We start from the raw sequence: 13,234 nt of genomic DNA, 5'->3' as shown, positions 1-13,234 counted from the left end.
TGGCTTCCAACGGGAGGCCCGGCCCTGGGCCCCGATTGGGCACTGCCCCAGCCCGGAGCCAATCACAGTGGCCAGGGAGGTGGAATGCACCGATTGGCCAGGGCCAGGTCATGTGACCATACTCCCCAGGAAACTCAAATATTACCAAGGTTCCCTAAGAAACCAATGAACAAAATTATCCAGTAAAGGCAAACCGTACTTTTTAATGAGGCCAATGTCACAGAAAAAAAAAAAAAATGCTCCACAGTAAACTGCTCAAGGAAGCTACTAAATAAACTTTCAGAAAAGTTTAGTAGGTTTTTTTTTTTTAAATAGGGTGACGGAGAGATATACCTTTCCCATCTATGTGAATTTAGGTTTAAACTAGATTTCCCTTGGCTGTTATATAAGACAAAAAAACCCACATCACCCTCTTTCACTCCCCCCCACCCCCAAAAAGTGTTTTAATCTATTGAATTTTTGTGTCCTCAGTTGTGTCTGATTCACGGCAACTCACGAACTCTACACAGCCAGGCTCTTCCGTCCATGGAATTCAGGGCAATTTTTTCTGTCCCAGTAAATGCCCACCCTGGGTGATCCAAAGGCAAGGGCTCAGAGGCTCCTGAGAGACTAACTAACTCCTTTCAGCTGAGCACAGAGCTGGCTCCTCACTGGGATGCCTGTGGCCTGGGGCTCCCAGAGGGGAGAGCAGCACTCGCCCCACCGTGTGGTCACTGCTGGAAGTGCAGGCTGCTCCTCACTCCCCCTTGACAGTGTCCCTGAGGGCAGAACAGTGTGAATCGAATCAAGGTGGAAATGCAAACTCCAATGCAACCAACCTTCCCACAAGGTCTCCAAAACCACTCAGGAACAGGGAATTGGAAACTGCAGGGGATGACATGAATGGAGATGGAGACTTGACACCTTACACCGAGTTCACTTCCAGTTATCCCTAGACAAACTTTCCATGAAAACTTGTCACAAATCTAGAAGAACAATGAGCAGAAACCGGACACGTGCTTTGAGTCTTCACACACAAAACTAAAAGGCAGTCCACAAAAAAAACCCAGAGAATACAGTGGACTTTGCAAAATCAAAGATATCTACTGTGGGAAAGACCTCATGACAAAAGCAAAAGACAGGTCATACATCGCGAGACGAATGAGTGGAAACACAAAGCTTATCAAGGATGTGTCTCCAAACAGACAAAGAACGCCAACACAACAAGCCTGTGAAAACTAGGGAAAGGTCTGAAGGGACACCAGACGGAGGAAGACACACACAGAGTATCCCGGATGATGTCCAGCACTGAGGGCCTGAAGAAACAACAGTCTAGTTGCACCCCCTCAGGCCTGTGTGACCATGGATGAGGCCTCTGTTTCCCAGTGGCTGTGAGACATGGACAGGGAGGAAGGGGAAGAGAAGTCACTTGCATTTCTAATACTCACAGCAAAGTCTTCCAATGAGAAGGGAATTATCACCCCCACTGCCAATGCCATTCACTGAAGTGATACCCACGAGTCCATCTACCCCAGAAGGGAAGGATGGACCTGTTCTCACAAAACGGCGAGAGATGGAAGGAGGAAGATCAAGCCCACACCAATCACTGGAAAGAGAAGCTGTGCTCAGGGCTTGAAAGAATTCCTATTGGGAAAATCATGTCACAGCCCCACATGGCAATCCACAGCTTCCATGCTATTCCTCCCAAAATGCCAATGCATTTTCGCACCGAACAAAGAATTGCAAAGGGGGTACGGAAACAGAAAGGAGCCTACATTGTCAATGCAATCCGACGAAAAAGCCCCGATACGGACATCCAAGGTTGTGTGAAAGGAAATTAGACGACCAAACTAGGATCCTCAGGAGAGTATCGGAGAAGGCAATGGCGACCCACTCCAGTACTCTTGCCTGGAAAATGTCCTGGACGGAGGAGCCTGGTAGGCTGCAGGCCATGGGGTCATGCAGAGTCAGACACGACTGAAGTGACTTAGCCGCAGCAGCAGCAGCAGCAGGACAGTATGCTATTGGGAATACAACAACACACACAGATCCAGATCGATGGAATAAAGTTGAGGGTCCAGAAACAAACCCCAGCATCCATGGTCAACTCATCTCTGACACAGACGGGGAGAATATCCAAATGGGAACAGGAAAGCCTCTTCAATCAATGTCCATGGGAAAACCAGACAGCTACATCTGAAGAACGCTATTGGTTTTGATCTCATACCACCTCAATATCGGGGAAAAACCTCACCCTAAAGACTGATGTCATGAGATAGCTAGAAAGAAGCGTAGGTCAAAGGCTCCTTAACATCAGAGTCTCCTTGCCATTTGCTGGGCGGAGGTCGAAATGGGTCTCTTCAAGTAAGGGAAAGAGGTAAACGAAGTACACCACTGGGTTTCCATCCAATGGAACCTCTTCACAACAGAGAAGCTAAGCATTCACAAATGCAAAAGATAGGAAACGGAACACGAGAGACTCCTTGCAAGTGGTGTATCTGAGAAGGGGTTCATATGGAAAGAGACGAAGAATGCACAGCACTCAGATTCCAAGAAACACCACCACCACCCTTGACCCTTCCCCCATGACCAACTCTGACCTAAAGCCTTTCTCTCCCTCTAACCTATCCCTAAAACATAACCCTCATCTAATCATATACATGTGCATCCCTAGCATCCATCCATCCATCCACACACGAGAGAGAAAGAGGAAGACACAGACGGAATTGAGAAAGGAAAAGAGAGGGACACAGCCAGAGAGAGACACGGAACCAAAGAGAGGAAAGGAGTCGATGGTCCAGACTTTTCCTCAATCTGTCTCGAAGGTAGAAGCAATGACAGCGCCCTTCCACCCCAGAAGGGGGAAAAGGACGGAAGGTTTGGAGAGGAAAAGACAAGAACGCAGGGAGCCAGTAGAAGCTCAGCCACCCGCAGAAGCCGAGCTGGGACACTTCAACAGAATCTCAATGGAAACAGAGGACCAGAAAGTTGGCTACTCTTTTCTATAAGAGAGGGAGACCTTCGAGTCTTCCTTTCGGTCCTCCAACTTGGATGCGGGGTCTCAAAACAGTCAGGAGGGGGAGTGCCTTTTCCTGGGTACCACGGCGCATCCAGGCCTCGTTCTGCCCCATTCTGTGCTGTGTCAGCCCTGGATGGAATCTTTCTTTCTGAAGTCTCAGCGCACGAGCTCCACGTGATATCGGCCCCAGGTGGAAAGGCATGGAGCTGCTCGTAGGCTGACAGGCCTAGGAAGCAGATGGGAGAATGACCCCCACTCTGCAGATGGAGAGACTGGGGAAACCCTGAGGGGCATATGGTTGTCAAGGGCCACACCACTTATGAGAAGAAGGAGCCTGGTCTGAGAGCAGCATGGTCCTCGGAGCTCAGGCCCTGGCTGAACCCAGGCCTCCCCAGGGCTGTGGGCTGGGCCGTGTGGGTGTCACTGTGCCTGCACATGGCCTAAGGGGGGTGATCGAGCAGTCAGAAACCCAGAGATTCCCTTGGGAAGTTTTGGGGAAGGGACCTCAGCACGAACCCCAGGAAATGATGTCACCTGCCGGCAACAGAACCCAACAGAACCCGCAATCCGGGTATCCAGGCCTCCAGAGCGGAGAGGAGCCCCCAGCCAGATCACTTGCTGCCAAGATGTTCTGCTGTTTGCCCCTGCCCAGAGGCCGGGGCCTCAGGAGAGCTCACAGGCAGTGTGCGTGGGCACCCTGTCGACGTTGGCTCAGGACACCCCCGAGAGGCCTCTGGCCCTTTGCCCGGAGAAACAGAAAGGTAACACGGGGAGCCCCAGGCCGGGCCAGGCCACCTCTCCCATGCCACCCGGAAACACCGGGTCCTTTGCCTGTGTGTGGGGATGCGGGTTTCTCGGGCTGTGTCCCCCTCAAGGAAGCCCAGGCGGATGTGGGGTCAGAAGCCTGTGGACAAGTTGTGTCCACACCCCAGGGGAGAGCAGGCTGGGCGGGATGGGGAGAGTGTGGGCAGCGCCGGCCACCCAGGCTGACCTCACACCCTCAGATGGGTCTCTTTCCTCCCGGGTGGGGATCTGAGCAGACACACGTCTCTGACCCTTCTGGGAAGAGAAGTTCGAGCAGGCAGAAGCAGCGGCTCCACTGGCCAGGCCCAGCTCGGAAAACTCCCAGCATGGCTGGCTGACGGTCACTGTCGTTGCAGAGCTTCCCACGGGATGAGGCCGAGGACGGGGACACCCCATCCAGCTCCCAGAGGGAGGGGTCGGAGCACCACCCGCCCGCCCGTGAGGCCCAGTGCAGGCTCCAGGTCAGCGTGCCCACGGAGGCATCAGCCCCACCGGGGGAGACGCGGAGGTGGGGAAGGCCTGCTGCCGAGACACCGCCCAGGATACAGCCGGCGGCCCAGTCTGAGGCTGCCACGGAGCTCAGCACACCCGGCTCCGACACAGAGTCCAGAGAACCCCGGCCTCTGAGGCACCAGGAGGACCTGGAGCCCAGCACGCCAGAGCACAGAGGTGAGGACGCTGGGGCTGGTGCACGGGAGTGTGTGGGGAGGGGTGCTGAGCTACACAGGGACGAGTCCCCGAAAGCTGCTGCTGGGCCTGCAGCAAGCACTGGCCTCACACCCCCCGCCCCCCATCTTGCACACTTCAGTCCCAAAAGACATCTGACGCTGGGTATTCTTTGGGAACCTCTTGGAAGGTTTCTGTCCCGGGGTACGCACATGCCAAGGCTGGCCTGTGGGCAAACTTTGCTTCTCCCCCAACTCTAGCACTGGCCTCCAACTGGAACCAGGCTCCACTTCCCAGACCTGTCCCTAAAGAGGTGGTGGCTCCAGGTGCAGGACCCAGGGATCCACCGAGGGCAGATGGAGAAGCGAGACTTGCCCTCGCAGAGACACCAGGCCAGCTGGGTACTGGCCAGCACACCGGGCAGATCGGATCTCCGTGCCTGCAGGACCCCCAGCCCCAGGCACTGATGTCCCACCCCCTCAGCGAGAACCTCCACCTCCACGTGCACCTCTACCTGCTCGGGCTTTGGCAAGAGAACCCGAGGCAGAGGAGGAGTCACCGCCTCGGCAGGGAGAGCCTGCCCTGGCTCCCGCGCAACACCCAGATGCCCACGATCACTCACCCAGCCCTGCAGGGAGAAAGAGCCCCCGCTCTGGACAGAGACCCAGAGCCCTTGCCGGAAACACCACGTCCAGGGGAGCGGTCGGCTCTGCAGCCTCCATCCCTGTCTGCTCACCGTGGATGCCGGCAACTCGGTCTGCCCCCAGGGGACATGGAGTTCCTTTCCCCTGAACTGCTTTGCATTTGGTTTCTTTCCACCTTTCTGGTGATGTTTTATTTTTTGTATGGTTTCCTGTATTTTTGTTTTTTAAGTTGGGATTAGTAAACTTTTTCATCATTGTTGCAATCTGGGATCACTGTTGTGTAACTCTGGTGATACTGTGTTACCATCACCACTTTGTAGTTTCAGACCCGTTCGATCTTTATGCCCCACCCCCCAACAAAGCCTGGATTCAAGGCAAGCACGCCCTGTTCATCCCTCCCCCCGATCCTGAACACAATTTCATCTTTTCTTTCTGCATTCCTTCCTATATTCTTGGTGTCCCCAATCAATGACTGTCAGTGAAATGACTGAAGGAGTGTTTTTCGGACTCTCCCCCTACTGTAAGACTCCATTGGAGAGTTCTCATTTTTATGTCATTTGAACTAGCCTTTGATAGCTGAAAGGACGGTGTACGTCCTTTCAAGATACCATGTGCCAAACGAAGCCCTTTTGGCAACTGCCATCATTATCTCCAGGCAGGCATTGCTCTTTGAAGGGTGACATCTCAGCCAGAAGGCAGAGGCTGAGCTCCTCTTGTTGCACCAGCTCCCAAAAGAAGCCAAGAAAGGGAGCTGGAACAACAAACCACCCCCATGCCCAGGAAAGCGTTCTTCATGACAGAAGGCTAGAAAATGACCCAACATCCTTGTGGCCCAGAACCACTCTAGAAAATCACTGTTCCATAAAAAAGAGAAACACATGGGAAGTTCCAAGGAGAGGCAATGCCCATGGCCAGTGTACTTGAGAGACGGCCTGACCGCTCCGGGGAAGACACGCACCGACGGAACCCCTTGGGAAACAGCAGTGATAGTCCTCACCGTCGTAAGGGTTTCCTCTGGGGACAACCTGCCCTGGGCACCACACGAGGGAGCAGACCGGCTTCTCTTCCTCTGCCCCCACACCATTCACTCATGAAGGCAGCTCAGGTGTTCTCATGCCCTGCCTGCCTGCCTGCCTGGCTCATCCGTGAGCTGTGACCACCTCCAGGGTAGGACTCCACCTTTTCCTCTCTGTGTACCGTGAATCTGCACACAGTGGGCTTTCAGAACCTTAGGAGACTTGAGCCATTCCCGCTCGAGCCAGAACCCTCCCCAGGAAGGAAAACAGCTGTGGAGTCATTTTGGCCCCAGCACTGGTTCCGAAAGCCTGGCGGCTCCTACAGCCTCTACGGTGTGAAGAGGGAGGTCCCTTTTGACAGAGCTTTCCGGCTCTCAGATCTAAGCTGTTGTTTCACTGTCAGCTGTGTCTTCCGTTGCAGCCAGGTGGGCCACGCTGCTCCAAAGGAGCTCACAAGCTGAGTTTCAAGGGAGGACAGGGATGGCTACAACGTGCTGCAAACTGAGTGAGGGTCCCCACAATCCTCAGCAAAGGTCTGTGGTGTGCAAGTGGGGAGTAGAGGGCCCCCAAGTTCCAAAGGAAGGGAGGTAGTCGGGAGCTAAAGCCCTTGGCTGCTGTGGTAGCAGCTGCAGATGGCAGCTCGTCCACAGTGCACTTCGAATGAGGTCATATGAGCGGGACTCTGGAAATGGCTCCGAAATCAAGAGAAAGGGGTCAGGGTATGTGGGAATCCGGCGGGGGTGGGGGGTGGATGAAGGAAGGTGTCCCTCCTCTCTCCAGTGCAATTTGGTTTGGTGAGTCTCAAAGCTACCAGATGGCACTTCCCAAGTCAGGCCCCCGCAGGAATCAGGGTGGGCTGCCTGCCTCGGCCCCTGCCACAGGGACAAGCCACACCAGTGGCCTCCCTGAGCTCCAATGGCCGGATCTGGGGGGTCCTGTCTGGGTGCACACCTCCTTGCTGTGGCCAAGTTCCCCCCTTCTCTGAGCACCAGCTTCATCCTCTCGAATGAGGACATCGATTGCTACCTTGGCACGTTACTCTCTTCATCCTCTGAAGGCTCATTAGGCTTATCCTACAATTACTAGCTGGCCCGAAGAGATATCTCCTGAATCCAGATTAACCTGGAGTCTCCCAGGCTCATCTGGCATGTCTTCCCTGAAGTCTGCCAAAACCCACACCCTTGCATTTCCAGGGACTCCCCTTAGCCAGCTGGGCAGAAAACCCAGCATGCTTCAAACAAGCTGACAGACAAGTGGGAGAGGACTCACGGGCAGACGGCTTCCCTCAGGTCTCGGGTGGAGCTCTGGGACCACAGCAGCAACGGGCCATCCCAGCCCCTGGGCTCAGCAGCGCCCTCATTCTCAGGCCGGCGGCTCTGCCCTGAGGGGAGCAGGAACGTCACCAACTGCCGCAGGCGGACCTCAAGCCCCTCCCACTGCTGGAGCCTGACCTGCCCCGGCCCCACCCCTTCCCCTACCCCAGCAGGACGAGAGCTCGTCTTCCCCTGGCTTCCAACGGGAGGCCCGGCCCTGGGCCCCGATTGGGCACTGCCCCAGCCCGGAGCCAATCACAGTGGCCAGGGAGGTGGAACGCACCGATTGGCCAGGGCCAGGTCATGTGACCATACTCCCCAGGAAACTCAAATATTACCAAGGTTCCCTAAGAAACCAATGAACAAAATTATCCAGTAAAGGCAAACCGTACTTTTTAATGAGGCCAATGTCACAGAAAAAAAAAAAAAAATGCTCCACAGTAAACTGCTCAAGGAAGCTACTAAATAAACTTTCAGAAAAGTTTAGTAGGTTTTTTTTTTTTAAATAGGGTGACGGAGAGATATACCTTTCCCATCTATGTGAATTTAGGTTTAAACTAGATTTCCCTTGGCTGTTATATAAGACAAAAAAACCCACATCACCCTCTTTCACTCCCCCCCACCCCCAAAAAGTGTTTTAATCTATTGAATTTTTGTGTCCTCAGTTGTGTCTGATTCACGGCAACTCACGAACTCTACACAGCCAGGCTCTTCCGTCCATGGAATTCAGGGCAATTTTTTCTGTCCCAGTAAATGCCCACCCTGGGTGATCCAAAGGCAAGGGCTCAGAGGCTCCTGAGAGACTAACTAACTCCTTTCAGCTGAGCACAGAGCTGGCTCCTCACTGGGATGCCTGTGGCCTGGGGCTCCCAGAGGGGAGAGCAGCACTCGCCCCACCGTGTGGTCACTGCTGGAAGTGCAGGCTGCTCCTCACTCCCCCTTGACAGTGTCCCTGAGGGCAGAACAGTGTGAATCGAATCAAGGTGGAAATGCAAACTCCAATGCAACCAACCTTCCCACAAGGTCTCCAAAACCACTCAGGAACAGGGAATTGGAAACTGCAGGGGATGACATGAATGGAGATGGAGACTTGACACCTTACACCGAGTTCACTTCCAGTTATCCCTAGACAAACTTTCCATGAAAACTTGTCACAAATCTAGAAGAACAATGAGCAGAAACCGGACACGTGCTTTGAGTCTTCACACACAAAACTAAAAGGCAGTCCACAAAAAAAACCCAGAGAATACAGTGGACTTTGCAAAATCAAAGATATCTACTGTGGGAAAGACCTCATGACAAAAGCAAAAGACAGGTCATACATCGCGAGACGAATGAGTGGAAACACAAAGCTTATCAAGGATGTGTCTCCAAACAGACAAAGAACGCCAACACAACAAGCCTGTGAAAACTAGGGAAAGGTCTGAAGGGACACCAGACGGAGGAAGACACACACAGAGTATCCCGGATGATGTCCAGCACTGAGGGCCTGAAGAAACAACAGTCTAGTTGCACCCCCTCAGGCCTGTGTGACCGTGGATGAGGCCTCTGTTTCCCGGTGGCTCTGAGACATGGACAGGGAGGAAGGGGAAGAGAAGTCACTTGCATTTCTAATACTCACAGCAAAGTCTTCCAATGAGAAGGGAATTATCACCCCCACTGCCAATGCCATTCACTGAAGTGATACCCACGAGTCCATCTACCCCAGAAGGGAAGGATGGACCTGTTCTCACAAAACGGCGAGAGATGGAAGGAGGAAGATCAAGCCCACACCAATCACTGGAAAGAGAAGCTGTGCTCAGGGCTTGAAAGAATTCCTATTGGGAAAATCATGTCACAGCCCCACATGGCAATCCACAGCTTCCATGCTATTCCTCCCAAAATGCCAATGCATTTTCACACCGAACAAAGAATTGCAAAGGGGGTACGGAAACAGAAAGGAGCCTACATTGTCAATACAATCCGACGAAAAAGCCCCGATACGGACATCCAAGGTTGTGTGAAAGGAAATTAGACGACCAAACTAGGATCCTCAGGAGAGTATCGGAGAAGGCAATGGCGACCCACTCCAGTACTCTTGCCTGGAAAATGTCCTGGACGGAGGAGCCTGGTAGGCTGCAGGCCATGGGGTCATGCAGAGTCAGACACGACTGAAGTGACTTAGCCGCAGCAGCAGCAGCAGCAGGACAGTATGCTATTGGGAATACAACAACACACACAGATCCAGATCGATGGAATAAAGTTGAGGGTCCAGAAACAAACCCCAGCATCCATGGTCAACTCATCTCTGACACAGACGGGGAGAATATCCAAATGGGAACAGGAAAGCCTCTTCAATCAATGTCCATGGGAAAACCAGACAGCTACATCTGAAGAACGCTATTGGTTTTGATCTCATACCACCTCAATATCGGGGAAAAACCTCACCCTAAAGACTGATGTCATGAGATAGCTAGAAAGAAGCGTAGGTCAAAGGCTCCTTAACATCAGAGTCTCCTTGCCATTTGCTGGGCGGAGGTCGAAATGGGTCTCTTCAAGTAAGGGAAAGAGGTAAACGAAGTACACCACTGGGTTTCCATCCAATGGAACCTCTTCACAACAGAGAAGCTAAGCATTCACAAATGCAAAAGATAGGAAACGGAACACGAGAGACTCCTTGCAAGTGGTGTATCTGAGAAGGGGTTCATATGGAAAGAGACGAAGAATGCACAGCACTCAGATTCCAAGAAACACCACCACCACCCTTGACCCTTCCCCCATGACCAACTCTGACCTAAAGCCTTTCTCTCCCTCTAACCTATCCCTAAAACATAACCCTCATCTAATCATATACATGTGCATCCCTAGCATCCATCCATCCATCCACACACGAGAGAGAAAGAGGAAGACACAGACGGAATTGAGAAAGGAAAAGAGAGGGACACAGCCAGAGAGAGACACGGAACCAAAGAGAGGAAAGGAGTCGATGGTCCAGACTTTTCCTCAATCTGTCTCGAAGGTAGAAGCAATGACAGCGCCCTTCCACCCCAGAAGGGGGAAAAGGACGGAAGGTTTGGAGAGGAAAAGACAAGAACGCAGGGAGCCAGTAGAAGCTCAGCCACCCGCAGAAGCCGAGCTGGGACACTTCAACAGAATCTCAATGGAAACAGAGGACCAGAAAGTTGGCTACTCTTTTCTATAAGAGAGGGAGACCTTCGAGTCTTCCTTTCGGTCCTCCAACTTGGATGCGGGGTCTCAAAACAGTCAGGAGGGGGAGTGCATTTTCCTGGGTACCACGGCGCATCCAGGCCTCGTTCTGCCCCATTCTGTGCTGTGTCAGCCCTGGATGGAATCTTTCTTTCTGAAGTCTCAGCGCACGAGCTCCACGTGATATCGGCCCCAGGTGGAAAGGCATGGAGCTGCTCGTAGGCCGACAGGCCTAGGAAGCAGATGGGAGAATGACCCCCACTCTGCAGATGGAGAGACTGGGGAAACCCTGAGGGGCATATGGTTGTCAAGGGCCACACCACTTATGAGAAGAAGGAGCCTGGTCTGAGAGCAGCATGGTCCTTGGAGCTCAGGCCCTGGCTGAACCCAGGCCTCCCCAGGGCTGTGGGCTGGGCCGTGTGGGTGTCACTGTGCCTGCACATGGCCTAAGGGGGGTGATCGAGCAGTCAGAAACCCAGAGATTCCCTTGGGAAGTTTTGGGGAAGGGACCTCAGCACGAACCCCAGGAAATGATGTCACCTGCCGGCAACAGAACCCAACAGAACCCGCAATCCGGGTATCCAGGCCTCCAGAGCGGAGAGGAGCCCCCAGCCAGATCACTTGCTGCCAAGATGTTCTGCTGTTTGCCCCTGCCCAGAGGCCGGGGCCTCAGGAGAGCTCACAGGCAGTGTGCGTGGGCACCCTGTCGACGTTGGCTCAGGACACCCCCGAGAGGCCTCTGGCCCTTTGCCCGGAGAAACAGAAAGGTAACACGGGGAGCCCCAGGCCGGGCCAGGCCACCTCTCCCATGCCACCCGGAAACACCGGGTCCTTTGCCTGTGTGTGGGGATGCGGGTTTCTCGGGCTGTGTCCCCCTCAAGGAAGCCCAGGCGGATGTGGGGTCAGAAGCCTGTGGACAAGTTGTGTCCACACCCCAGGGGAGAGCAGGCTGGGCGGGATGGGGAGAGTGTGGGCAGCGCCGGCCACCCAGGCTGACCTCACACCCTCAGATGGGTCTCTTTCCTCCCGGGTGGGGATCTGAGCAGACACACGTCTCTGACCCTTCTGGGAAGAGAAGTTCGAGCAGGCAGAAGCAGCGGCTCCACTGGCCAGGCCCAGCTCGGAAAACTCCCAGCATGGCTGGCTGACGGTCACTGTCGTTGCAGAGCTTCCCACGTGATGAGGCCGAGGACGGGGACACCCCATCCAGCTCCCAGAGGGAGGGGTCGGAGCACCACCCGCCCGCCCGTGAGGCCCAGTGCAGGCTCCAGGTCAGCGTGCCCACGGAGGCATCAGCCCCACCGGGGGAGACGCGGAGGTGGGGAAGGCCTGCTGCCGAGACACCGCCCAGGATACAGCCGGCGGCCCAGTCTGAGGCTGCCACGGAGCTCAGCACACCCGGCTCCGACCCAGAGTCCAGAGAACCCCGGCCTCTGAGGCACCAGGAGGACCTGGAGCCCAGCACGCCAGAGCACAGAGGTGAGGACGCTGGGGCTGGTGCACGGGAGTGTGTGGGGAGGGGTGCTGAGCTACACAGGGACGAGTCCCCGAAAGCTGCTGCTGGGCCTGCAGCAAGCGCTGGCCTCACACCCCCCGCCCCCCATCTTGCACACTTCAGTCCCAAAAGACATCTGACGCTGGGTATTCTTTGGGAACCTCTTGGAAGGTTTCTGTCCCGGGGTACGCACATGCCAAGGCTGGCCTGTGGGCAAACTTTGCTTCTCCCCCAACTCTAGCACTGGCCTCCAACTGGAACCAGGCTCCACTTCCCAGACCTGTCCCTAAAGAGGTGGTGGCTCCAGGTGCAGGACCCAGGGATCCACCGAGGGCAGATGGAGAAGCGAGACTTGCCCTCGCAGAGACACCAGGCCAGCTGGGTACTGGCCAGCACACCGGGCAGATCGGATCTCCGTGCCTGCAGGACCCCCAGCCCCAGGCACTGATGTCCCACCCCCTCAGCGAGAACCTCCACCTCCACGTGCACCTCTACCTGCTCGGGCTTTGGCAAGAGAACCCGAGGCAGAGGAGGAGTCACCGCCTCGGCAGGGAGAGCCTGCCCTGGCTCCCGCGCAACACCCAGATGCCCACGATCACTCACCCAGCCCTGCAGGGAGAAAGAGCCCCCGCTCTGGACAGAGACCCAGAGCCCTTGCCGGAAACACCACGTCCAGGGGAGCGGTCGGCTCTGCAGCCTCCATCCCTGTCTGCTCACCGTGGATGCCGGCAACTCGGTCTGCCCCCAGGGGACATGGAGTTCCTTTCCCCTGAACTGCTTTGCATTTGGTTTCTTTCCACCTTTCTGGTGATGTTTTATTTTTTGTATGGTTTCCTGTATTTTTGTTTTTTAAGTTGGGATTAGTAAACTTTTTCATCATTGTTGCAATCTGGGATCACTGTTGTGTAACTCTGGTGATACTGTGTTACCATCACCACTTTGTAGTTTCAGACCCGTTCGATCTTTATGCCCCACCCCCCAACAAAGCCTGGATTCAAGGCAAGCACGCCCTGTTCATCCCTCCCCCCGATCCTGAACACAATTTCATCTTTTCTTTCTGCATTCCTTCCTATATTCTTGGTGTCCCCAATCAATGACTGTCAGTGAAATGA

General features: G+C 54.5%; 1 protein-coding gene across 1 annotated transcript; it reads left to right on the top strand.

Moving 5' to 3' along the window:
* Positions 1-11,194: 11,194 nt before the first annotated feature.
* On the top strand, positions 11,195-13,010 carry LOC145527722 (uncharacterized). The gene is made up of 3 exons (XM_081545786.1): positions 11,195-11,394; positions 11,794-12,106; positions 12,364-13,010. The coding sequence occupies exons 1-3, from the start codon at positions 11,260-11,262 to the stop codon at positions 12,984-12,986; spliced, it is 1,071 nt and encodes a 356-aa protein (XP_081401912.1). The 5' UTR covers positions 11,195-11,259; the 3' UTR covers positions 12,987-13,010.
* Positions 13,011-13,234: the final 224 nt, after the last annotated feature.

The sequence above is a fragment of the Giraffa tippelskirchi genome, chromosome 11 (genome assembly GCF_054371585.1).
Source record: "Giraffa tippelskirchi isolate mGirTip1 chromosome 11, T2T-mGirTip1v1.2.pri, whole genome shotgun sequence".
Classification (NCBI taxonomy): domain Eukaryota; kingdom Metazoa; phylum Chordata; class Mammalia; order Artiodactyla; family Giraffidae; genus Giraffa; species Giraffa tippelskirchi.
This window is presented reverse-complemented; position numbering and strand designations above follow the sequence as displayed.

Bases quoted from the DNA above. Each gene is read 5' to 3' on its own strand.
- LOC145527722 (XM_081545786.1), top strand. From the start codon at position 11,260: ATGTTCTGCTGTTTGCCCCTGCCCAGAGGCCGGGGCCTCAGGAGAGCT. The intron at 11,395-11,793 runs GTAACACGGGGA...CTGTCGTTGCAG, and splicing joins TTGCCCGGAGAAACAGAAAG to AGCTTCCCACGTGATGAGGC. The intron at 12,107-12,363 runs GTGAGGACGCTG...CCCCAACTCTAG, and splicing joins CAGCACGCCAGAGCACAGAG to CACTGGCCTCCAACTGGAAC.